Genomic DNA, 25,857 nt, shown 5'->3' with positions numbered 1-25,857 from the left:
ACCTATACGTGTGGGGTTTCTATGGATAAGTCTTCAAAACTGATATTGAGGTTTCTAATATCATTTTTTTCTAAACTGAATAGAGAGACACTTGCGCGAGAGACACTTCCAAAGTGGTAAAATGTGTGTGCAGTCCGACTCGCACTTGTTATAGTTAGGTACTAGTGACTCCTGAATTAAGTAACAATCCCGAAGTGCTCTAAGAGAATTAAAACGATCAACGAACTTCGAATGCGCTCTGGCGGCTTATTACGCATACGCCTTTTCGTGGCTTAATTACGGGATAATCCTTTGGGGAAATAGTACAGATATAGAGGAAATATTCATATTGCAAAAAAAATGCATACGCACACTAGCTAATATCACAGTACCGGACAGTTGTAGACCCTATTTTATTAAATATAAAATCCTGACATTAACATCAATCTACATATTTGAAATTTGTAAGTTCGTCAGAAAATATCCTCATTTTTTTCCAAAATTTGCCGACCGTCCTCGACGATATGAAAGTAGGTACAAGCATAACCTGGCGCCACCCGAACGTTCAGAACTACAGCTACACAAAACAAGCCCAAAAATGATGGCCATTAAAATATACAATAAACTCAGCGACGACATTAAACTTCAGACATCAGATAAACAATTCAATAAACTGTTGAAGAACTTATTAGTTAACAAGTGCTACTATAAATTGGATGATTTCTTGGAAGACAAAAATGATCACGAATGTTATTAGCTTTAATTATTACTCATTTTATTATTTTTATTTCATTTATCTTTTACATATTATGATTATTAAACATTGTGTGACATACAATTTCTAAATCTTGACATAACTATTAAATAAATTAACATTATATACCTACCTACCCTACAATTTCAATGTTAACTTCAATTATCAATAATATCTACCAGACATTAATAAATTTGTTGTATTAAAATTTAAATTGCAATCTCCTAACCATTGCTATAAGACCTAAATTATATAACTATTTCATTAACACTGTCTAGTACCTAGCATAATTATTTTAGATTTAAGACTATTGCTGTGCCCTACCAGGGCCCATGTGAAACTTACTTTTACCATGTAACACCAAATGTAACCATGGATGCAATAAATAAACTGATAAACTGATAAACTGATAAACAGTGTCATGAATCCGTAGGCTACATAAGGCGAGCTGTAGATATATTTAGCACTTCGTAAAGCCTATTATATTGAAAGTATTGAGGTATGCAAAGTTTGCACTATGCAAAGTTTTTGTTTATGCACATATTATGTTTAAATTACCTACTTAGTTTCTTATTATTGTTCGCAAATAAATGTCATTGCCACGTCCGGAAAGGCGCATGCGCCACGCTCGCTGCAGCCGCGCACGACAGCGACAATGGGCCGCAATTAGTCGCGGGTTAAATTTGACGCACGACCGTAGATATGCGCACGCGACGAAGCTACGGTCTGACACACTTCCTATTGTCACAAGGAGTATAGACGGGAATGCTACCTATGCAGTCAATTTAACGTCCCAGTAATATGAACCTATAGATAAAATAATACTCACTGAAAAGTTGTAGGTACCTACAAATTATTGAAATTGCATTTGACAGCAGCTGTACGGTTTCGTACATTACCTAGGGTCCTAGGCAATATCTAAGTACGCAATTACGCATATAGTTTATACAAGAAAAACTTCGTTGTTAAATTTGCGGCTACAATATTTTGCTAGGACTCGACTGACAGGCCTATTCGGATTTCGAGATAATCACAAGATCTTGAGACGATTTAGAGATCTACATTAGATATCGACTAGATGTGACTTGGATATCTAAGTCATAACTTATCGAAATCGTTCAAGAGGACCTCCAGAATCGCGGAAACGTCAAATTTGACATATCTATCTTACAAATATCTTTAAATTATCCGTATCGTAACTTGTTGAAGTCTAGTAGAAATCTAATTCATTTTCCGAATCGAGCCGTACATTCATTATGCAAGATCGGACTGAATTTGGTAGATATTTAGTGTAGGTAAGAGGAATAGAACTTCGATGGCGACCGAGTCTTATCGCACATAATAAAAGCATGTGAATACCACCCTAAGCTACATTATATTTCCTGTCCTGTCCAATATATTGGTCCAATGTGTATTACGTCTCACATTTTGCTTAATAAGATTGTTAATAAGAGAGTGAGATGCAATGACATTGGTCAAAGAAATATGCAGGCGGGTGCAATACCACCCTACGGTAGAAAGATCTTATACGTAACTTCCTAAGCTTTGAGTATTGTTTGCAGTTTGAAATTTGGATCTCAGCCGATAATAGATTAAAATTCGATTTGAATCTGTCTTTATACTATAAAAGAACATCGAGACTTGGGAGGTTAAACAAAAATACTAACTTTTTGAAGAACAATAACGCAAGGACACTGGTTATGTAAAGTGAAATAATTATGTAGGTACATATAACCAGTCGTGATTTGAAAGTATTAAAATGTACCTGTTTGTGTCATCCTGGACGCTGCACATATCGTGACTGCACTTTCGCCGAGTCCGTCACGCCTGCTCCTTTGTTCTTGTCTGTCTGCTAATGTTGTCAATGACTAGCGTAATTTATTAGGGCATTGTCTACATACCTAGATTTGGGTTAGGTTTTCTGTGAGTCATGGCCGGTTGAATGGTTATTTATGTGCTGGACATGTTTGAGGCGTGAGAGTATTGTGTACGGTATCATGTAACTTTTTTGCGTTATTCAGAATCTCATGCCCACATCCTCGCATAATACTTATGTATAGCCGTATCCCAAAAGATGCTCGGAGTAATGTAGATTAATAAATTGTTGGCAAATATTCATGTACTACTCACACTAGGTAGCCCAAAATGTATAGGTACTTAGAATACGTGGTAATTCATTGCTAACCTTACTTATATTTTATTTTTCAGCAGCCAGCAGTTGCGATGGGGCGCGACGAGTGCAACGGAGAAAGGTATACTCCAATTACAATACCACACATTAAGTACTTGTACCTGCGCTAATATAAGGAGTCCCATTTTTCCTATTGCAAATACAATTACAAAAAACATGTACAAATTTTTTCTTCAAAAATTGTATTTTTACTTGGCTGCACTGGAGAAGAAAGGGAACATGAGACCGTCTTTTCCGCCTTTTGCACCCTGTCACACCTACCGTAAATTACTTACAAACGACATCCTGTTTTCACGTTTTAATACCTTGAATGCAGCGAAGAAATGTATCTAGGGGGTCATCCATTAATTACATCACACGTTTAGGGGGAGGGAGGGGGTCAAGAAAATGTGACATGTTGTGACAAGGGGGAGGAGGCGTCACAAACTTTGTGACGTCACTTTAACTTCATCTGTAACCGAAAATGTATTTAAATTATTTTATACGCTAATATACACTTAAATAACTAGTTTTTGAAACGATAATCGTTTTTATTCGTTTAATTTTATTTCTTAATCAGTTTTGGATTATAAAATTACTAATATTTCTTTGCCAACGCGCCATGGAGCGCAGTATTCTAGGTGTCAAAGTAACTGATCGCATAAGAAACACCACGCTGCGCTCTAAAACCCGCATTGCTGACGTAGGCGAAAAAACCGCTAAGCTCAAATGGGACTGGGCCGGTCACGTCTACCGCATGCATCCGGAGAGGTGGGCTAGCTTAGCCACCAAGTGGATGCCGGTAGAGGGACGTGGCCGCGGTAGGCCCAAACGGAGATGGCGAGATGACCTGGACAGCTTCCTGAACAACTGGCCGGAGGAAGCACCAAATCGGGAGTCGTGGAAATTAAGGGGAGAGGCCTTTGCCCAGCAGTGGGACACTCAAATAGGCTAGTAAAAAAAAAAAAAAATTCTTTTGTCAAAAATATGTTGATAAAATATCAAATAAATATTTGCCGATTTCGTTGAAGAAATGTGACGTCACACCAGGGGGAGGGGTTTGCCAAATGTGACCAAGTGTGACAAAACTCCCCCCCTGGGAGGGGTAGAAAAACCTAGAAATTCGTGTGACGTAATGAATGGATGACCCCTAGGTAGTTCTTCGGGAGAAAAAAAAAACCTGCACACATTCTTAAGCCTTGTGGCAAGCGTGCACCGTGGAAGAACCCCACACATACAGAAGTCAAAGCCTAGTTGTACACCATACTTATGTATGTATAGACTGATAATGATAATAATAATTAATTCCAGGATACGGCCCGAGCTGAGCTGCCGTCAGCGGCTCCGAGTGCCGAAACCCTGACAGCTCTCGCACAAGCGATGGGCGCTGCTGGATTTGAGCATCGCGAAGGTCGGACCTTGGTCAAGAGGCTCATCCCTGCTGACTCGCAGCCTGACTTGGATTTGGTGGAACATCAAGGTACGTATTGACCACACAGCGAAAGGGTTTCAGAGCTGTTTCTCAACGATGTTTTTTTCACCTGGAACCCTAAGTAGAAGAATATATGATAGCCAGGTTTAACCTACGCCACCATCCGCTGGGCTATAATGAGAAGATACCTAAACCATTGAGCCCAGCAGCAGGCCGTATTAAAGTTTGGTGACGATGACCTTTACTGAATACTGACTTATTGCATTGGCAATAAGTACGGAGAATTCATGTTTATAAAATAATAATGAGACCTTATTTGACCCGTTTTTATCTAGCTACCTAACTACCTAATTAACTAAAAAATAATTTATACTTACAGGAGTAATCGGCAAGGCGGGCGTGGACTTCCCAGCATACCCGAGCATCCCGAACACCGGCTTCAACTGCAAGAACGTGCCGACTGGCTATTACGCCGACCTGGAGACCGACTGCCAGGTAAACACACAATCTGTGTTCACTATTAAGTATCAAAAGTGTATCAGAAGTGTATCAAAACCAAAGAATCTCTTAAATTGCAAGGTGGTTTAAAACAGCGAAATCTTCTTTCCTGCTTAAAATAAAAAGAGCTTTACATCTTAAGCACTAAGCCATATTGTCTTCATGTTTATTATTTCTTTTTGCAGGTCTTCCACATCTGCGACACGTCCCGCAAGATATCCTTCCTCTGCCCGAACGGTACCATCTTCAGCCAGTCGCACCTCATCTGTGACTGGTGGTTCAAGGTGGACTGCGCCTCCGCGCCTGCCCTCTATGAGTCCAGCGCCGAGTACTACTCCAACGAGCAAAAGAAATCTCAAAAGATCACCCAAAGTCTTAGCAAGAATATTGACCTCCAGCAAATTGCTGACAACAGCGCCAGGGCCGAATCTAGGAGGTCGTCGGTGAATGTTCCTAGTACCACGGAGAGATTGCAAAGACACAGGCAAAGATTACAAACTGAGGCACCTAAAGCAACCGCTAGAAGCTTCCATGCTTACTTTGCTGAAGTTAACCCAACGCTGAAGACTGAAACCACGACAAACATCGACAAAAGGAGGAGAAACCTCGTGCAATTGATAGCCAACAACTTTGGTAACGCGCCTGCCAGGACTACCCTCCCTACGTACACGGAGTCATCGACTTATAGAACTGATAAGGCCGCAGGAGACTACAACAGCCTTAAGGAGATGCAAGTCGCAGCGGAGACAGCTTCGTTCACTAATAACAAAAATAGGCAATACTTACAAGATGCATACAATAAGAACTATCGCCCCTATCCAGTTTACACGCCCAATCTTCCCAACCACCAACCGCTCAAACTTAGCAAACCCAAAAGCAACCCTACTTTGACTACATTGTACGATTTTAGAGATAAAACTTTGAACAATCAGGGTGCTAAAGAAGTGACTATTACTACAAAACGACCAACCCTCTTACCCTACACGAAGAGTTATTCTACTACTTTCAATGACAGACGCGAACCTTACACCAGACCTGGAATATCTTCCCTAAAGGAATTTCTTGAAAAGGAAAGAAATAAGACTTTAGCGGCCAGTACTACTGAGAAGGTTGCTCAAGTTACAGATAGAAGTGATCAGTTTACTCCGAATGTAGAAAAGACAGTGTCCATAGAACCAAAAAATAATTTCGAATCCGTAACCAAAATCCCACAAACAACAAGGAATCAGTACTATGGTGAACCCGCCAGCGACAGGATCTCGACTGTTAATTTCAACCAGATAACTACGGAACCTTCATACCAAGAGCGGAGGGAAAGGTTATTGAAGAAACTGAATTTAGAAACATTCCAACCAACTGAACCTACCGTTCCGTCTACACTCACTGAGAAATATTACGGCGACCTTCCAAATAGACAAGGTCTTCTCGTACCACCGTCTCTAACTCCAAAAACTTTACACACTCTGGCTATCTACTACGCAACGGCTTTAGATAATCTGTCCACGACTGCATCTCCTGAAGAGGTTAGCGAAGCCAGCACACCGACATATGAAGACTATGGCGCCATGGAGGACGCTTTACCAGCTCTGTTTAGCCAGCACACAATTAATAAATACAGCAAACTTTTTGGCCATGGTACAGAAACATCTGAGTTATTAGAAGAAATTAAACTAGACCCCAATGGTACGTACAATGAATTGGCCGATGACTTGGCTGTGCAGCAGAGTCAAAATCCTCTCGCTACCTCGCCTCAAATTAGAGAATTAGCTCAAGTATTCACACACGCATTATCCGCTTATTTGCAAGACCCTGTTCAATTTAGAAAAGTGCTTTCGGATATTCGTCCAACCCACCCATCTTTCGGTGATATGCTTTTGACGACTGAAGAATCTTACAACACTGAGCCAACCACTACAGTCAACGAAGACGATGATGAGATATTAGGATTTTCCGACGACAATAAAGTTAGGTCACCGTTTGTTTCTCTAAGAGACGGCAAATCTCTAAATATTGCCACTGATTATCCGACAGTATCCGACGACGCAGTGACCACACCCAGCACAATTAACACTGAATTCATATCGACGACTGTGCAACCAACGACGCCTAGAAATCCCTTCAGATGTTGCGGAAGAATATCAGCGTCTTACACTACTGCCTCAACTCCGTTTGCTCGTAACACCACTCCCTTCTCATTTACTAATACGGTTGCATCTAACGTAAACACTTTGGCAAACAACAGTACTGATTACACAGTAACCACAACGGAAGACAACTACTTGGGACAAAGATATGGTGGATTCCAAAACAACTCTAACAATTCTCCATATGGCAAAGAGGTCTTACAAACTAATGCGAAACCTTTGACCGAGTACGTTGAAGTGACAAATCTACCTTCCGCTTGGGGGGTCGACGTTTCCGATGCAAGCATTGCACCAATCACCGATTCGGACAATAATTTTGAAAGTAAAAAGATAAGAACAACCACAGGTATTTCTGAGACTACACCGGTGTACTTCACTGAAGCCGATAGTAGCATTGAATTAGAAAATGAGGAAGAATTACAAAGAGCGCACAGCCAATCATTTGTAACACCACAAAATAACTTGCGTCAAGGTAAACAAATCAACTTAGAGGAATCTAAAACAACTGTTAAGAAGCCTTCCGAAGATTTGGAAGCACCTACAATATCAGACATATCAACGACGACAGTACAAACTACAACTCAACCCAGTACCACGATAAAAGAAGAAGTTTATACAGTTACGCCAACTTCTGACGTGTTCACTTCCCCAGAGAGCGACAAAACATCTGATTTCAACTGGCCCACTACTTTCGAGTATTGGCAAAGCACCGTTATAGACCCGATAACCTTGAATGATGGTCTAAGTCCGTCGGCTCAAGAACATGGAGTATCACAACTGGCAAGACAAACTAACGCTTGGGCTCAAAATACTCTAACGACGCCAGCCACAGAAACGAAAACAAGCGAACAAGCGGTCTCTTCGTCAGTCTTTTACGAATCAACAACACCAAAAAATGGTAAAGAAGAAAGAGCAGGAAAATTGATTAAAGACCCTACTTCTACAGAGCCTGCACAAGATATAACAACTATTGCTGATACTGTGGTAGAGAAAGCTAAAGAAATCATGGGTGGAATGAACGCTACAACAACGGAAAAACTGATGAATGTTATGAAAAAGACAAAGTCAAAAACAGTGAGGAGACTAATCCTTTTATTAGTGCAAACTTGTGATGATGACCATAATACAACGGCGGAAGCTTCTAAGAAAGCGCTACTCGAAGCTTTAATGGCGGTATCGCAGAAAGATATGGACGAAATCACGAAAGAAGAAAGCGCGGAGGATCTTCCTACGACAGTCACTGATATCGAAGTCAAAAACTACAAAAGGAGCGATAAAGTCGCTGCTCTAGAAGAAATAAGGCCCAAACAATTCGAAAGAAGAGGAAAAAGCATTAATTTCAATCCTTCCGCCATCAACTCGTTATCAAGCCCATCTACGACGACTACAGGGAATATAGAGACGACTACCGAGTTGTACACAGAAACCACACAAGCTCCTAGAACGACTACAACCAGTCGGAGAGGTGTCAAAAAATTCTTAGTAAGAACGACCCCTATTGAACAAAAGACTACAAAGTTTCCCGTTGTTGACAACCCTATCGCGGAGGCTAGGGTTGCGCCTCCCAATGAGGAACCCAAAACGCCCGCTGACACAAGAGCGTTGGAGCTATTACGATCGCTTTACACGATCGCCGCTAGATGGGGTTGATTCAACATAAAGTTATTAATGAGTGACTTCAAAATATTTAGGGATGAGTATGAGTTTTCGTTACAAAGCAATTGGTGTAGTCTGTATTTTGTATATTATCTATGTATGTTATCATCCCTAAATATACATAGTTGTAAAATATTGTGATTTTGTAGATAGAAGGTTCAGGCTCAAATTTTGTTAAATCATCTTTTTCAATTATGATTGTCGGATATCGATATTATTGTTGAAAATGGTGATTGGTACGTTGCCTTAGCATGTAACTAGTTAACTTATTGCGTTGTGTTATTAAACAATGGTTTATAGACTTTATTTTTATTCTGATACTTGGGTATTCCCCATATTTGGGAGAACAACCTGAAAACCTACTGAGTTACCTATTTTAGCCTAATTAAGCTATTGTTACATTGCCAACTTGATTTTACTGTAAAATACTCTTAAGTAGATTATTTTTAGTTGTGTAAAATGTGTTAAGGACTTTTTATAGTAAATTTAATAAAAAAAGAATAAAACTTTTACTGTTTTTCATTTGACAACCTTCACTATGTGAATTTTTTACACGTTTTAGTTCATCGGCACCGTACCGGAGAATAATGAACACATACATATTAATCTAATTAAAACTTATAGATTTCAAAATTTCGTGTCAGTATTACTCATGATAGCTACAACATATTAGCCTGAGGGTACTAAAGGTACACTCATTAACCCTTAGTCTCAAATCAAAGTATAATTTATGGTTGCTGTGATATTGTAATTAAAGTTAACTCGTTCAAGTTAATGCTAAAAATAGAGTGAAAGAAGCCTATTTTCAAACCAGCATAGGCAATTTAAACTATAAGGAAACAAAAAAAAAAGTGGACTAGAGCATAATAAAAAATATTTAAATTTTTACCTTTTATTTTTTCCCCGTCTTTACAAACGCTTACTTAATATCTTTCTTATTAATATACCTCTCGATCTCCTTGTCGGTAACCTTGTGTCCAGGCTTGAAGTAGCTCTTGACCTTGCGTTTCTTCTTCATCATCAGCTTGGTGGCGGCCAGGGCACCGCGATGCTGCAGGGATTCGAAGCGCTCGCGGAGAAGGTTCGCTGGAATAGACATTGTTACTTTAGAACTAAGGAGCAAATTAGCTTAAAGCACATTCAATCAATTAGTTAAATAAACCATGAACAGAGCTTTGTTTCTAGATTAGTCGACCCAATTCTGACGCAATAGGATCATGTAAAATAAAAAAGAGATAAATAAATTACAGCTATATCGGCACACTTCACGCGTTTAAATACTCATCTGAGTGAGTAATGTATCTCTATTTCTCATTCTCACGAATATAGTTTAGCTTTGTAGAATACTGTTAGGGGCCAATCTCGTGAGATTCCCGCCCAGATCAGCTGGGTCCACGAAGTCGGATGGCTTTTGAGGTGGTTTGTTATTGTACAGCCCCAGCGTTGCTGAGGCATCAGCATTTCGTTTCCTACCACTACTCTTTGTCTATAAAGTCTTGGTACTTATACTTACTGCTAGGGGGCCAATCTGGTGAGGTCAGCAGGGTCAACGAAGTCAGGTTCCTTCTGAGGTGGTTTGTTCTTGTTGAGCCTTAGAGTTGCTGAGGCATCAGCATTTCGTTTCCTACCACTACTCTTTGTCTATAAAGTCTTGGTACTTATACTTACTGCTAGGGGGGCAATCTGGTGAGGTCAGCAGGGTCAACGAAGTCAGGTTCCTTCTGAGGTGGTTTGTTCTTGTTCAGCCTTAGAGTTGCTGAGGCATCAGCATTTCGTTTCCTACCACTACTCTTTGTCTATAAAGTCTTGGTACTTATACTTACTGCTAGGGGGGCAATCTGGTGAGGTCAGCAGGGTCATATAAGTCAGGTTCCTTCTGAGGTGGTTTGTTCTTGTTGAGCCTTAGAGTTGCTGAGGCATCAGCATTTCGTTTCCTACCACTACTCTTTGTCTATAAAGTCTTGGTACTTATACGTACTGCTAGGGGCCAGTCTGGTGAGGTTCCCGCTCAGGTCAGCTGGGTCAACGAAGTCGGGTTCCTTCTGCGGTGGCTTGTTCTTGTTCAATGCCGGCGGGGCCGTCTCCGCTCTCTCCGCGCGTTTGGTCGAGCGCAGTTCTCGAAGATTCTCCTGTTTCTGCTCCTTTGTGGTTATAGACGACTGGAGCTTGCGTAGTCTGTCAAAAAAAACAATGTAAAAGTCTCAGAATAACCTTTATTACGCCTTCACACTTCGCCATATTTGGATTAGATAGTATCCCATTTCTTTTTAATTCTATTTAACTTGCGATGTCTGAATGTAAGCGACGTGCGACGCATAGGCCTGAAAAGTCACGCTTGGGCCCTGGGATAGTGGCGTTACACACACAGCTTACGTATGGAAACAAGTGGCATGTCCCACTTTAATTAATTGATTTTTTTTAATATTTATGTATTTAATAACAAAACTTCCGTGAGACACAGACATATTAAATATATTAAGAACGGGTCACTCACGTATTTCATTATATACTATCCTATTATTTGTGTAACACTTTTGGACGAGCATAAGATTAGTGCTTCCGCTATTATTAGGGATAAAGGAAAGGAAAAAGGAAAGGAAAGGTACCTAGTTCTTGCACTCACTTGTAAAGATCAGTAATCTTCTTCTTATCAATCTTCTCCCTCTTAAGCCTCTCCTTCTCGAGCAGCCTCTCCTTCTGCTTCCTCCTGGCCTTGTGGTCTTTCTTCTTGTTCTGCACAGGCGGGTTGACGGCACGGTACTCGGAGTCGGAGCCACTCTCCTCGGCTGGGTTGTGGGGCTGCTCGTTGAGGTTCATCTCTTCGCGCCATTGGTTCTGGAAGTACATTGATGTGTCTAAACCAGTGGTTCCCAAAGTTGGCTGGGCTCCGACCCACTTAACAATACCTGCTAAATTCGGCCGTATTAAAAAGCGGGAATAAAATATTATCGGTAAAGCTCAGATGCCCTAGTACATATTACCTACTTTCAGGGCCCACTCAACATTCGCGAAATGCTGGTCTAAACGAAACCCCGACGATAAGTTCAGATTCCTGCTCGTACATTCTAAACAGATATTAATTATCTGAGCTTATTTATGTACAGTCAACTGTAAAAATTGATCTTCAGTGAAAACACCGCGACGAAATCGGATTAATCCTGTTTAGGCCTAGTTTCATGAACATTGGTTGATAAAACTAGGCTTTTTCGTAAAAGCCTGCCTCAATTCATGGAATTGGGGTTCCAAAGCGGACCCCATGTTCCATTAGGATGAATCAAGAAAGCTAAGCCCGGCCAATTGTTAAGGTATTGATTATAAGCGAGAAAGAGAAAACGTCACGTGACGCATAAGCGTTAGAGGGAGAACTTGATATCAAATATCGGTTTCGTTTGACAGTGAGACTTTTGTATAGATGTAGTGAATAATACTCTTCCATTGTATTTTTACGGATCTCACGAACGTGTCATGCTATTTCAGTCAGTCTCAATACAAAAAGTACTGAGGTTGACTGAAGTAACATGACAAATATGAACGATTCCTAGAATTCCTAGAAAATGCGATGGAAAAGAATTATTCACTACATCTGTAGTACTATTATCTAGCAGTTGTTCAAGAAGTTTACCTCCTTCTCCTGCACGGTGACCTTGCTGAACATGCCAGTGGTGACGCGCTGCAGGTGCTCCCCGCGCTTGATGATCTTCTCTTCATGCTGCACCACCTGCTGCAGCAACTCTTGGTGCTCCTGCAAATGTTCATATACTGTTAGCTCTATTTTTAACCGCATGTATGTGTTTGCTGATTACAATAGATTTGATGACTGAGTCGTAATAGTCGTAAAGCAGTCATGACATTAAGCTATTAATTAAGAAATTAGTGGTTTTTGAAGTTGTGTCTATTTTATTATGCACCTTAAAGACGCGTAACCTCCTACACATTCGTAGAACCATAAATTAACTAACAAAATACATTCGCGTATCTTTTCTTCAATCCTTCTCATTTCACACTTTAAATGAATACCTTACAGAGAGCTGATGTAAACCTTTGCACAATTTACATATTTTTGTATGAACATCTGTAATGTATGTTTACTAATTTTATATTGGTAATTAAATAACTGATAAAATGAATCTTAGAAACATATATTGATTTCATTTTACCCTAATCAACTGTGTTGTAATATTAATTAGAGTTAGACCAAGAAAAGTCTGCAGCGATTTTGATAGCCCACGCAGTGCAAATGTTATTTTAAACGTCAAACTTCTATGAAATTATGATGTATAAATAACACTTGCACTTTGTGGGCTATAACAATCACTGCAGACTTTTCTTGGTCTAACTCTAGCTACTAAATTATTCTTCCTATTGCTATCTCATTTGACAATTATATACAAAATTAAACCATACCTTGAATGAAGGATTATAACTGATTCCAGGATGAGGCAGCTCAACAGCCTTCCTGTTGACAACAGTTTTAGCCAGTGGAGGCTTAGGTCGTAGCCTGCGGTCCGGCAGTACATTGTGAAGCTGAGCCTCTGTTGACACAAAGTCATCAACCAGAGTGGATGGAATGCCCTTAGCTTCCGGTACTGCAAAAGAGGGTTAGAATTTTATTCGAAATTAACAATGTCAGAAAGTGGAGGTTGTGAAGTATAATCAAAGCAAAGAATTCTGACTGTTTTGAGACTTATAGATATTATATTGTTGCCATTTCAAAATTGAATTATAAATATTTATTAATACAAGAAAAATTATCGATTGAGTAGCTAATAATTATTAACTGGTCAACCATACTAAACTATTTTATTTATGTACCTTCATTCCTTTCATTAGAAGACTAAAATAAGATTTTTATAATAGGTACCATAAAAACAGCTATACATATCTAATCCACTCACAGTCCTGGCCCCAGAGATCTAAACCAAAGTTTTGCCGGGTTCTTTTCATTTTTCTTTTCTGATTCAATGCCATCTTCCTATTCTTCTTTGCCAGTTCTGCCTTCTTTTCATAAATTCCTTTCTCAATGCGCCGTTTCTCTTTGAGTTTGCTAAGTGCTGTTGGCTTTGTACCCGTTGGATTAACATGATTACGCTTTGCATTGGGATCTTGAACCTGGAAAATAATAATGTTTTGTTTATTTTTATGTTTTCTAACCTTTTGAACGTCAAACCATTCGCATCCATTTCCCGTGCCACTGACGCCACAGGGGTAAAATTCGTCGTTGTCACGATTTTGCATTGACGTCAATTGCCGTCTGTGGCTAATAATAAGCAATATAATGATGACTCAATGTCACACTGTTTTCAAAGACCAAGGTCATTTTAAGCATTAAGAAATTGGGTTAGCTGGTAATGTTGTATGAGTACTTTTTTTTCTTAACCTTTTGAACGCCACGCCTATCGTGCGCGACGCGTCATCGTGATCCTTGTCGGAATGCACGAAGGTTGATATTGTACTGCAGCTGCGCGCGTCAGTTGACGTCTTTAGCGGTCAAAAGGTTAAAAGTTAAATTCCTACAATGGCTCTTGTTAATAATTTTTAAATTTTAAAGGTATGAGGCTATTTATTTACCTTTGAAGAGGGTACAAGGACTTCATAACATTTAGGAGTCTCTGCAAGCTTAGCTCTTTTCTTTGCTTTAGCTGTGAGGGGCCTCTCTTCCTTTACTTTTACTTCATCTCCTGCGGTGTCCACTACAAACAACTCTGCATCAGGCTTAACTTCAAATTTACTGCAAGGTAATCATAAAAAATATTTCTTATGTGTAAATTTATTTTGTATATACCTAGCTGTTGATGTGTACCGAACACAAACAAAGAAATTACATGGATATGACTCGAAAAATTCTTCTTCAAAAAAAAAATTCGAAAAACTCACTGCGCGGAGCTTCTTAACCTCGCGAAAGATTCGGAGAGATATACCTACCCTACTGAGTTGAATATTATACCAACATTGTGTTGGGAAGGCAGGAGAACATAACTGGCTTTAATATTTTTTTCCAAATGAAATGCTTTAGTAGTAGTAGTAGTAGTAGTAATCACTTTATTGTACACAACACAGGTTTACATAATATTTACAGAAATAAAGGTACAAAGGCGAACTTATCCCTGTAAGGGATCTCTTCCAGCTAACCTTCGAGTAGATGAGGGGAGAATTCAAATTAGATAGACAAACTTACGGAATGCACAGTAACATTTTAAAAGTAAACTAACCAAAACGTCCAAAAGTAAATAAAATACATAAATAATATTATAAAATAAAATACATGCTACATACATAAATACTAAACATATATTACATATAATATAATTATATATATTTATATATATTTATATATATATATATATATATACACACAAGTGTCAACAAAAAAAAAATATCAGTACTTAACCAAATCACGCTTGGTTAGAAAGCATACGTTTCTTCAAATTAGCCTTGAGTGACGCTACAGACTGGGACCGTTTGAGCGACAGGGGCAACTCGTTCCACAACTTCACCGCGCGTACCGTGAACGAATTCGCATACGATCGTGTCTTATTCGGGGGAATAGCAAGCGTAAGATTAGCACTTGAACGTAAGCGGTGTTCACTGCCTTCAGCCAGATAATTAAATCTCTCGGTAAGGTAAGATGGAGAGCAGGGGTTAAAGAGTACGTTGAAAAGCAACGACAAGACACGCACATTTCGGCGTCGGCGGATCGGTAACCACCCGAGCTGAGAGCGGAATTCAGAAATGTGATCGTACTTACGGAGGCCAAATATGTACCTGATACAAACATTTTGTAGACGCTCAAGTTTATCCAGCAATTCCTCAGTAAGGTCCAAAAATGCAACGTCGCCATAGTCAAGAAGAGGGAGCAATAGAGAACGAGCAAGAGTTAGTTTGGTGTGAAGAGGGAGGAAATTCTGTAGTCGTCGAAGAGAATGGAGAGATCCAAAAATCTTTTTGCTCACCTCGGCTACGTGAGGAGCCCAAGAAAGCGTCTGATCCATGATGATACCCAGATTTCGGACAGTAGAGGAAAGAGGGATAATAATCCTATCAAACAAAATGTCAGGTACCACCATGTCCGAGAGCTTGTCTACATAGTATGGACTGGCAATGACAATCGCCTGTGACTTCTGAGCATTAATTTTTAAACCAAATTTGCACGCCCAATCCCGTATGGACTCTAAGTCATAATTAATCTGAGCAATTAATGAGGGAAGATCGTCTATACTAGCCGCTGCATAAATTTGTAGGTCGTCTGCATAAAGATGGTATGAAGACGTAAGCGATGTGGTGATACCATTAATAAAAACAGAGAACAGGAGTGGAGAAAGCACCCCTCCTTGCGGGACGCCAGCGGTGAGCTCACACCAGTCGGACAGTTTGTCATCTACTCTAACACGCTGGCGTCTGCCAGAAAGGTAACTACGGAACCAAGATAATGAAGTTTGGGAAATGTTAAGTGTGTTGAGTGTGCCTAGAAGGATCTCAAAGTCTACCGTGTTGAAGGCACTACTAAAATCAAGGAGGACAAGGACAGTAAGCTTTTTTGATTCTATATTAAACCGAATATCGTCGGTGACTTTAACCAGAGCGGTAACTGTGCTATGCCCGGGGCGAAATCCAGATTGGAGGGGATTAAATAAGGAATGTTTATTAAGATGAGATAGGAGACGACGGTTAACATAATGTTCAATAATTTTGGATAATATTGGGAGAATGGAGATAGGACGGTATTGGGAGAAAGATGCAGGATTGGAGGTTTTTGGGAGAGGAATAACATGGGCATACTTCCAGGATGCCGGAAACGTGCCATTGGATAGAGAAAAATTAATGATGTCGGAGATGATGGGTGATATGAAATCCGCCACCTTCTTCCCGCTACCGCAACCGCTTTAGTCACATTTATTTTTATAAAAAAAAAAGAAAGAAACGCTGATGATAGTTTTAAATTAACATTATATACCTATTGATATTTTTGACATAAACTGTACCTAACATTTATTTAAGCATGAATATTTAATTTTATTATTTTTAGTGACATATAATTTGATAATTTGTTATTGATGTTAGTAAAAATTATATAATGTTTACAACTATTTATTAATTTAAAATGAAATAAGACATTGTTAATGGTACCTACATACATACAAACTCAATCCTTAGAGTTAAGAATATTGCCGTGCCCTACCAGGGCCCATGTGAAACATCTATTACCTATGTAACACCTGTGTACTTACCATGGATGCAATAAATATATGAATTATGAATTATATGATCGTAGTTATTGACTGAATTTAGAGGCCAAAGTAAGCTTTTAGAACATTGCTAAAGCGGTTCGCAGGTGATCGCTGTTTATCTATAATAAGTCATAATTATCGATATTACTCCAAATAAACGTTTTATCTATCTATCTATTACATATCTTCAGGGAGAGCCCTAATGCAGTATTTACAAATTTTTATTTTAACAGCATGCTGTAAACACGTAAACATAACCTCACCCTAATCTCTCCTCTAGTCGTTGGTCTTCCAGAAAGGCCTCGACGTCAGTAATATCACAGTGCTTCCGCCACGCTTTCTTGTTTTTTTTGGACACATGCTTCTTTTTCTTAACAACAGACATTATTGTTTATTTAAAATAATACTACAATCATGTGGTACACGAATAAGTTCGCGTTTTGAAGTGACAGCGTGATTGTGATGTGACAATGATTATTTGATTTGACACTGACAGTGACAGCAGTGACAGCTCTTATTGGGAGCCACTAATGTACAACCAAATAATGCTCAACCCAAGAATGTACAGCCCAATAATTGGCGTCCATGGTGGACGCGTATTATTGGGCTGTACATTCCTGGGTTGAGCATTCTCGGTCCGCGCAAGATTGGTCCGGGGCGATAATACGAAGCCACTCTTTTCACAGGGCAATAATGTACGACCCCATAATTCGCGTCCACTAATTTGAGTCCCTTGGCTTTCAATTATTGGGCTGCGCATTATTGGTACAGGTCGAGAAAGCCCGACCCAATAATGTACGACCCAATAATTGGAAGCCAAAAACCAGAGACATTCTTTTTTTTAAGGTAGCTGTCAAAATTAGTAGGGACGTTCTGACATTAGCTCTTGACAATTTAAAAATAATCGGTTTTTTCTAGTGCCATCTTTCAGTGACATTGACAGTATTGACACTTGTTGGTTTACAAATACAATAAATGAATTCTAATAAAAGAAACAGTAGACTCAGTAGAAGCACGAGGTACTGAAAAAATATTAATTAATGGAGAAGCCGAAGTTGGAGGTAAGTGCCGCAATTCAACAACTTAAGCTAAAAAAATCTTCGTGTCCGCATGGTATTCCCTCGTGCGTATGGACTGTACAGCATGGTGCTGGCGGAGCCGCTATGGCACATATTTAACCTCTGTCTCGAGCTAGAAGTATTCCCAGAAATTTGGAAAATTACTTGAGTGATGACCAGTACTGAAAGGTGGATCAGGAGATAAGGCAAGAGGGTTTCGACTTTCGAGCGACACAAAGTTTGTACCCCACACTTAATTTTTTTAGACTGCATGAGAGACAGACAGCAGTAAGTATGTAGATTATGAAGGGCACAGATTGAAACCAGCAGTGATATGGCAGTTTGTTCAAAAGAATATCTTGGTTATATTTGACAACCGGTCTGGCCTAGTGGGTGCCTAGCCTAGTGATCCTGCCTGTGAAGCTGATGGTTCTGGGTTCAAATCCTGGTTAGGGAATTTATTTGTTTGATGAGACAGATATTTGTATATTGAATAATTATATTGTTGTCTGGGTGCCCACAACTCAAGCCTTCTTGAGCTTACTGTGGGACTTAGTCAATTTGTGTAAAAATGTCCCAATATATTTATTTATATTGAGATTGACTGAGAAAACAAGGTGTATGCTACAAGGTGCAGGTTTCTGCAAAACATATCGGTGAGTCCATTAAGACAGCTGTTTATCAGAAAAACTGAGACTGGGTCACTGATCAATGGATCAAACACCATCAAAAACTACTACTTTATAAGAGCAAAAAAATTGTGTTTATATGTTCAGCAAAACTACAAAAGGATACATACCTATGTTGGTGGATCCCCTTAGTTAGTTAGTTATACTGGGCATTTTCCGCAAGTCGACAACCATTGGCCTATTTTGCGTGAAAACGAGGTAGCACTACTCTATAGTTCGTTTTATTTAGCATTAGAAAATATAAGGTAAACAATCTTGATGTGTCTTTTAATTGAAAAACACAGTCTAAAAATAACTTACGGCAAATATGTAACAATTATGCATCTAATATGTTCATTTATATTCTTCTGCTTTCTTACCGTTTGTCAACTGTTTCTGCATAAAATAGTTGTGATCACCCATATATCATCTAAACACTTGACTTGTTACAATTCGCTCCTTAAAAAGCGCATATTTAATCTACCGGTACCTAAAGTATCATCTGCATTTGCTAAACGTTTCGGGGACTACATAAAGGCAGCAACTTACAACGCCATTCTCAAGCACTGTGATTTAAAAGATAACACTGCAAATGAGGCCAAAAACACTACCTATAAGCTACTTCAATCACTGAGTTACACAGAGACAGAAGCTATTTTGCAAAGTGTCACTTCACTGTAATTTTTACCTTAGACTATGTTAATTGTTAATTTTAGTTTTAAGTATTAAATGTAAGTTTTAATGTTATTATGTGATATTATATTAATAGTATGACCTGCACACGATAACGAAACTCTGTTATACAAGTGTAATTGGTTCCCCGCGATACAGGTGTAACCTAGTGCGGGGGCCCCTGGTAACTATGTTTGTAACAGTTTTTAGAAATAAATTATTCTTATTCTTATTGTTATAAGTAATAGTTATTGATTTTTAAAAAGCGTTTTTCAACTAAAAGACATGTCAAGATTGCTTACCTTCTTCCAAGTTCTTTCTAATGCAAAAAAAAACGAACTATAGCTATCCCAGCTCCTCCATGACACCTAGCAGTGTCTTCAGGTTGCTAACTGCCTCCTTCAATGTGCACGGAGTCCCTAGGTATTGGTTCCTGTATACTTCTACCTTCTACCTACAGTGTAGGAGAATATGCTTTACTGTTTCTTCTTCTTCCATGCACACTCTGCACATGGGGCTGTCTGTTTTACCCATATTATGTAGGTGTTTGATTAGTGCAGCGGTCGGCAACAAGCGGCCCGCGAACCTCTCACTTGCGGCCCGCGAGCCTTTCACTAGCGGCCCGCAAACCTCTCACTTGCACCCCGCGAGTCTCCTAGGCTATTTTGTATGTAATATTGACAAACGACAATGTCTGATAAAGTCATAAATATTAACAAAGTGCGGCCCGCATCAACTTCGGTAACTACTATTTGGTCCTTGGCTGCTAAAAGGTTGCCGACCGCTGGATTAGTCTGTTATGTCCTGTGATTATTCCTACTATTTTGCGTAGTTGGTGTCTGGGTGTTTTTAGTAATATTTTGGTGTAAGCTTGTAGTTTTGTTCTTTGGTCTGCCTACAGGTGTTCATTTTAGTCCAGTACTTATTGTGAAGCTGTTTGTGATGTTGGTCTAGCTGGTTTCTGAACCTTTCCTGGCCAGTTCATCCGCTGCATCGTTTCCTCTTGATCCACTATGCCCCTTTATCCATTATACTGTTACTTTGTTGCCTTCTTTGCTCACTTCAGTGAGGCCTCGATGACATTCAAGTATGAGTTCCGATGTAAGTTTGTAGCTACCTAGTGCTTGCAGTACTGATTTACTGTCTGACAGTATTACTATATTTTCTTGTTTTACTTCTCGTCTTTTTATCGCATTGCAAGCTTCTATTATTCCTACACATTCAGCTTGGAATACCGTATTGTGTTCCCAGTGTAACCCAGGGGTTTTGAGATGTATATGTTCAGGTCCTCCGAGAAGACACCACATCCGGTCCCTTCATTTGTTTTTGAGCCATTTGTGGATATTCTTAAGTTTGTTTGGTATAGTCCTTATTAAATATATATTAAAAACGGGTCACTCACGTATTTTAAGTCGAAAAACGCTCGACATGTTTCACTCCGTACCGAGGAGTGTCATCAGGAGCTTGCGTTTACGGTGACGGACCGGCGCAGACTGCGGGCCGCAGCTCTCCGCGCCCGATAACTCGGCGCAGGCGCCGGTGGCGGCAAGGGGGGCGAGAAACTACCCTCATTTATGGCATTATTGTCAAATACGTGAGTGACCCGTTTTTAATATATTTAATATGTCTGTGTCTCACGGAAGTTTTGTTATTAAAATTGGTATAGTCCTTGTACAAAAAGAAACATAAAACATGAAAGAACACACATCATTAGTACAAAGGCGAACTTATCATGTAATTCATGTATGCGGCACCGCGATATAATACATTCGGTAAAGACACACTGAAAGAAAACGAACTTAAAGATGTTCTTCTGTTCTGCAGGAAAACAAGAAGATTCGAGGAGAATGGTGTGGCACTTAATGCCGCCGGGACAGTAACCTAGCTGCAGCTCCAACTCTAGGGAATTGGGCTAAATGAACGCAACACGTGATCGACAGCCCACCTGCTTCCTGCCGAGCGTCCCTACACTACCTCTACATGGATGCCTCGCTTATTCTGCTCTACAAAACTTCTGTAAGTAGAGAATGTACAAGTGCAAGAGTTGAAGGATTGAAAGAGCTTGTCGTCTTACCTGACAGTTTTCCACACATTTACCTTAATTCATTTAAATGATTTTAATAATTATAGTCCTTTTTAGGGTTCCGTACCTCAAAAGGAAAAAACGGAACCCTTATAGGATCACTCGTGCGTCTGTCTGTCCGTCTGTCACAGCCGATTTTCTCCGGAACTACTGGACCAATCAAGTTGAAATTTGGTTCACATATGTAAGTTTGTGACCCAAATATGGACATGTAACGTAAACAAGTTAATTTTAAACATGGGGACCACTTTTGGGGGGAAAATGAAAAAAAAAAATTCAAACTATATCATGTTACATATCAAATGAAAGAGCTTATTGTAAGGATCTCAAATATATATTTTTTATAATTTTCTAATAAACAGTTTAGAAGTTATTCAAGAAAAAAGGCAAAAAATGACCATTCCCCCCCTTTATCTCCGAAACTACTAGGTCTAAAATTTTGAAAAAAATACATAAAATAGCTCTATACCTATAGATGTCAGGAAAACCTATTAGAAATGTACGTCAAGCGTGAGTCGGACTTAATTACAGTTTTAGATCCGACCCCTACGGATTTTTTAAAGATATTTCACTCACATATTTAATTACACAAACGGGTCTACCGCGATATAATTTCATTGTTTTTTTACCTTTAATTCCGACGTTTCAGCTGAGTTGCACCAGCTGTGGTCACGGAAAGACTGACGTCCCAACAAACCCACAAACGCCAACCAAACGCGGTAGACCCGTTTGTGTAATTAAATATGTGTACAAAACGCGAGAGTTTAAAGTGTTAGATTTCACTCACGTTTCACATAAAAAATACATTGTTAACAGTGCCGGATTAACCAATGAGCAAAACAAGCACGTGCTTAGGGCACCACGTTCAGGGGGGGCACCAAAATGCCAGGTTGAAAAAGGTGAACAAATTTTAAAATTAGGGACAGACACATCGTTTTTACCACACGATTTTTTTTAGCTGTCCAAAAGCTAGTTTGCAAAAATAATGGCGCGTATTTCTTTGGGAAACAATCGGTAGCAGTAGAAGAGGTGTGACTACATGCATAGATTCGATTTCAACCCACTCTTTTGCGGTTCGGCGTTAGGTCTTATGCGAGGCCTTCTGCCTTACGGCAAAGTTGATCTTCTGCCTTAAGTAATTACACTTGGGCGTGGATCCAAATCCAAGCTTTCCTCTTCGCAGCTGGGCCTACTGCCTTGCTCACATTTCGCCAATTCAATTCACTTGGTCAATTCCAAGCTCTACTTTCTTGCATATTTTATGCATGAAAACAACCTCGCTGAGAGCCTTAAATATCGAGCCCTATGCGAAGCTAGGCTGATAGAAAATTGTCCCATCCTTTCTCTGTATGAAATCCTGGATTCGGGCCTGGTTCGGACTAAAAGTAAAATTGCGTTTTTTATATCGAAAAATTTTCGCGCTCGCTTCGCTCGCCTTTTCAATAACTTTCTAAGGTATGACAAAGGTGACATTCGGATGACGACTGCAGCAACATTACTCTGTTGCAACGTTACTGCTGCAGTACTGTCAACTTCCGTGATAAAATGATGTGACTGATTTCCATACTAAAAGTAAAAATGTACAACTGTCTATCATATTGCGTTTTTATATCGAAAAATTTTCACGCTCGCTTCGCTCGCGTTTCAATCACTTTCTTGGATATAAAGGTGACATTCGGGTGGCGACTGCAGCAGTATTAGGTACTCTGTTGCAACATTACTGCTGCGGCACTGTCAATTTTCGTGATAAAATGATGTGACTGATTTCCATTCTCAGCTGTAATGCGGCATTGAACTTCTCTCAATTTACCAAAAAAATCAATGTAATCTTGATGACCCTAGGGAGAGGGGGCACCATGGTCTAGAAATGCTTAAAGCATCAAAATATCTTAATCCGGCACTGATTGTTAAAAATTGTGTAATATACATATATATGGAACGCGAGCCCGACTCGCACTTGGCGGGTTTTTTTTCAAGTTAACCTCAATTACCTCTAGTATACTACTTTTGAGGTTAGAACAACCCACCAAAACATTTAATGTAAAGTGTTGCCAAGACTAGTTGCATAAAGCTTTTACACTAAAAAGTTATCAGATCCCGTAGTAGGTACCAAGACTTTTACTCTGTCATTCCTAACTTTATAAGCTCTAACAGTATAAAGCCAACATCTTGGTCAAACAGTACGGCTTGGCCGTTTCGTTGGTGTCATACTCATATGGACAATCCCGTAATGACACTTTCAGAATTTGAAAGACCTTTGTTGCTACAAGTCCACTGAGGGAGTGTTTGTAAAAACGACATATCAGTTTATATAAACTACGATAATACAAGGTCATATAAGCAGGCATAATTTTAAAACATTTAACATTTAGGTTTTCATAAAAGTTACGTACCTATTTCTAGCGCCATCTGTGTATGTAGGGCCTATATAAAATAAGCCAGGAAAGTTATGAAAGTGAATTAAAGTTTATGTTGCACTGATAAAATCATTTTAAACAAATATTCTAAATATAATTACTCAAATTTCAGGAGCTGATACAAGCAGCCAGAATGAGTCTCTGCTGAGTCGCCGGCGCCGGACGTGCGTCGCGCGCCTCGGGCGTCTGACGTCTTCGTGTCAGTCGCCAATTGCAGGAGAAGATACGAATAGTTAGGTATAAAAGCTACTTTAGTCAACCTCGCCTCAGTACTGTTTGTATTGACTGAAATACAAGTAGCATATATGAGACGTTCGGACGTATCCGTGAAAATACGAAGGTAAAGGAAATTGCACTACATTTTTAGAACCTATTCACCTGTCAGTAAAATATTGAAAAGGAATGTTCATGAGTTTTATAATTTTCTTTCCTCCAACAGCTTCACATGGAGCAAATGTAAACCTTTTATGTTAATAATATCAGTAATGTCAAGGTACAACGCTCTTTAGATCATATTGCCATTCCTTTTACTCGAGCGGCCTGTGGGTTAACTATACGAAGCGAGCCTACAATGCATTAAAAGTGCAGTATAACAATGCATTCAGAATGCTGTTGGGCTTACCTCGTAGATGTAGTGCATCTGGCATGTTTTGCGAAGCTAGAAGTTTTCTGGCAATCATGCGCAAGAAAATAGTATCTCTGCTAGGTCGAGTTAGAAGCAGTCCCAAACATACATGTTCGAAAAGTAGAACTCCCTTAGATCGTGTTTCAATTTATCGCCTCTCGTTGGCAATTAAGGTGGTTCGCTTTCCATACAAAAAACAATTAAGTACCTAATAGTGTGTAATTACTTAATATAACGCAATTGTTTTTTGTATGGAAAGCGAACCACCTTAACTATTCGCACAACGTTTTGTAGTTGCAGTAAGTACTTACATATGGCCGGTAAAATTTTCGAAATAGGTATGTATTTACGTACAGTGCTAATTGCCGCACATAGAATAATTAAAGTTTGATCAATCGGAATATGTTCATAAGTCACTTATTACATTTCGATTTATAAGTCTGTATTTTCCAGCTTTAGATGTGCATGACTGCATATGCGCATCTAAAGCTGAAAAATGCTTTCATGAATACGTTTATAATTATGGCTAAATTATGTTAATAGGGACAAATGTATCATTTTCAACCAAAGGGGTACTTATTATCTGTTGTCAATAAGGCGCTAAGTATTTCCATAAAGCTTCAATTTGAAATCAGCCTCGTCGACAACCGACAATGTTAACCTTTTGGTTGAAAACGTCACAAATTATGGCGATAGAGAATACAATGTTCTGTTGCCAGAGTGCAGCACTAGTAAAACCCGTAAACGAGTGAATTGCAAAAAAGTGTAGGTAACACAATGGAATATTCACAAAAATATGCAAGAATGTAACACAAAACGAAGAAAATGTATGTGTTTTTTTTTGTGTTACGTCACACAAAGGAAGCCAAAATCGACGCCGCAATATTTTTCACGACGTGTAGAATAAAAGTGGCGTCGAATTCAGGAATCCGCAAATACCATACCGATAGCCAAGTAATTTATCTATAGAACAATGTTAAAACGGTAGTAGAAACGGTTAGCTTTGCAAACTTTTAGTAGATTGGTTTGGTTTTGGTAGATCTCTCGGTTTGGCATGCTTGATGCTCTTCACATCACCACAGACGGAGGTCGACAGTTCGAATCTGTCTTGTTCAACCAATTGATGGAGGCACATGCACGCATACGAACCACATATTACACTACCATCCTGGAGCTAATTGGATTATTTGCATTTACTATTATAGTATATACCTATGCCTTATTTTTACGCCTAAGACCCTATAAGCTTTTAACAAATACCATTATTTCTTTTATACCTACGGGCGGTTTAGCTCCCGTACCTACCTCTATTATACCTAGCCACGTGCTAAAGCAACAATGTCCTTTAAATCCGTATCCTGTATCGTGATAGTATTAAGATTCAACTCGTCTACATTGAGATGGTCGATCGTCCTAAATACATTACCAAAACATGTTAACTCGTATGAGCTGTTACATAGATTTGAACCTTAATAC

General features: G+C 39.3%; 2 protein-coding genes across 2 annotated transcripts in view; one reads left to right on the top strand and one right to left on the bottom strand.

Annotated features, from left to right (window-relative positions):
- The window catches only part of LOC134794800 (mucin-2), a 76,782-nt gene extending 67,655 nt beyond the window's left edge, over positions 1–9,127 (top strand). The window contains exons 3-6 of the mRNA XM_063766598.1: positions 2,942–2,985; positions 4,215–4,383; positions 4,715–4,830; positions 5,019–9,127. Of these exons, the coding sequence (XP_063622668.1) occupies positions 2,942–2,985; positions 4,215–4,383; positions 4,715–4,830; positions 5,019–8,627 (3,938 nt within the window). The 3' untranslated portion in view covers positions 8,628–9,127. The remainder of the gene's footprint in view (positions 1–2,941; positions 2,986–4,214; positions 4,384–4,714; positions 4,831–5,018) is intronic.
- A 388-nt stretch (positions 9,128–9,515) lies between these two features.
- On the bottom strand, positions 9,516–17,304 carry LOC134795529 (ribosome biogenesis protein NOP53). Its single transcript, XM_063767420.1, has 8 exons — positions 17,122–17,304; positions 14,202–14,361; positions 13,529–13,742; positions 13,038–13,219; positions 12,256–12,375; positions 11,257–11,468; positions 10,612–10,808; positions 9,516–9,719 (listed from the first exon to the last, which is right to left on the bottom strand). Exons 1-8 carry the CDS (start codon positions 17,241–17,243, stop codon positions 9,553–9,555), a joined length of 1,374 nt encoding a protein of 457 aa, XP_063623490.1. The 5' UTR covers positions 17,244–17,304; the 3' UTR covers positions 9,516–9,552.
- Positions 17,305–25,857: the final 8,553 nt, after the last annotated feature.

Source organism: Cydia splendana, chromosome 1 (assembly GCF_910591565.1).
Source record: "Cydia splendana chromosome 1, ilCydSple1.2, whole genome shotgun sequence".
Classification (NCBI taxonomy): domain Eukaryota; kingdom Metazoa; phylum Arthropoda; class Insecta; order Lepidoptera; family Tortricidae; genus Cydia; species Cydia splendana.
The sequence above is the reverse complement of the archived record's forward strand: the minus strand, read 5'-3'. Positions and strand labels throughout refer to the sequence as shown.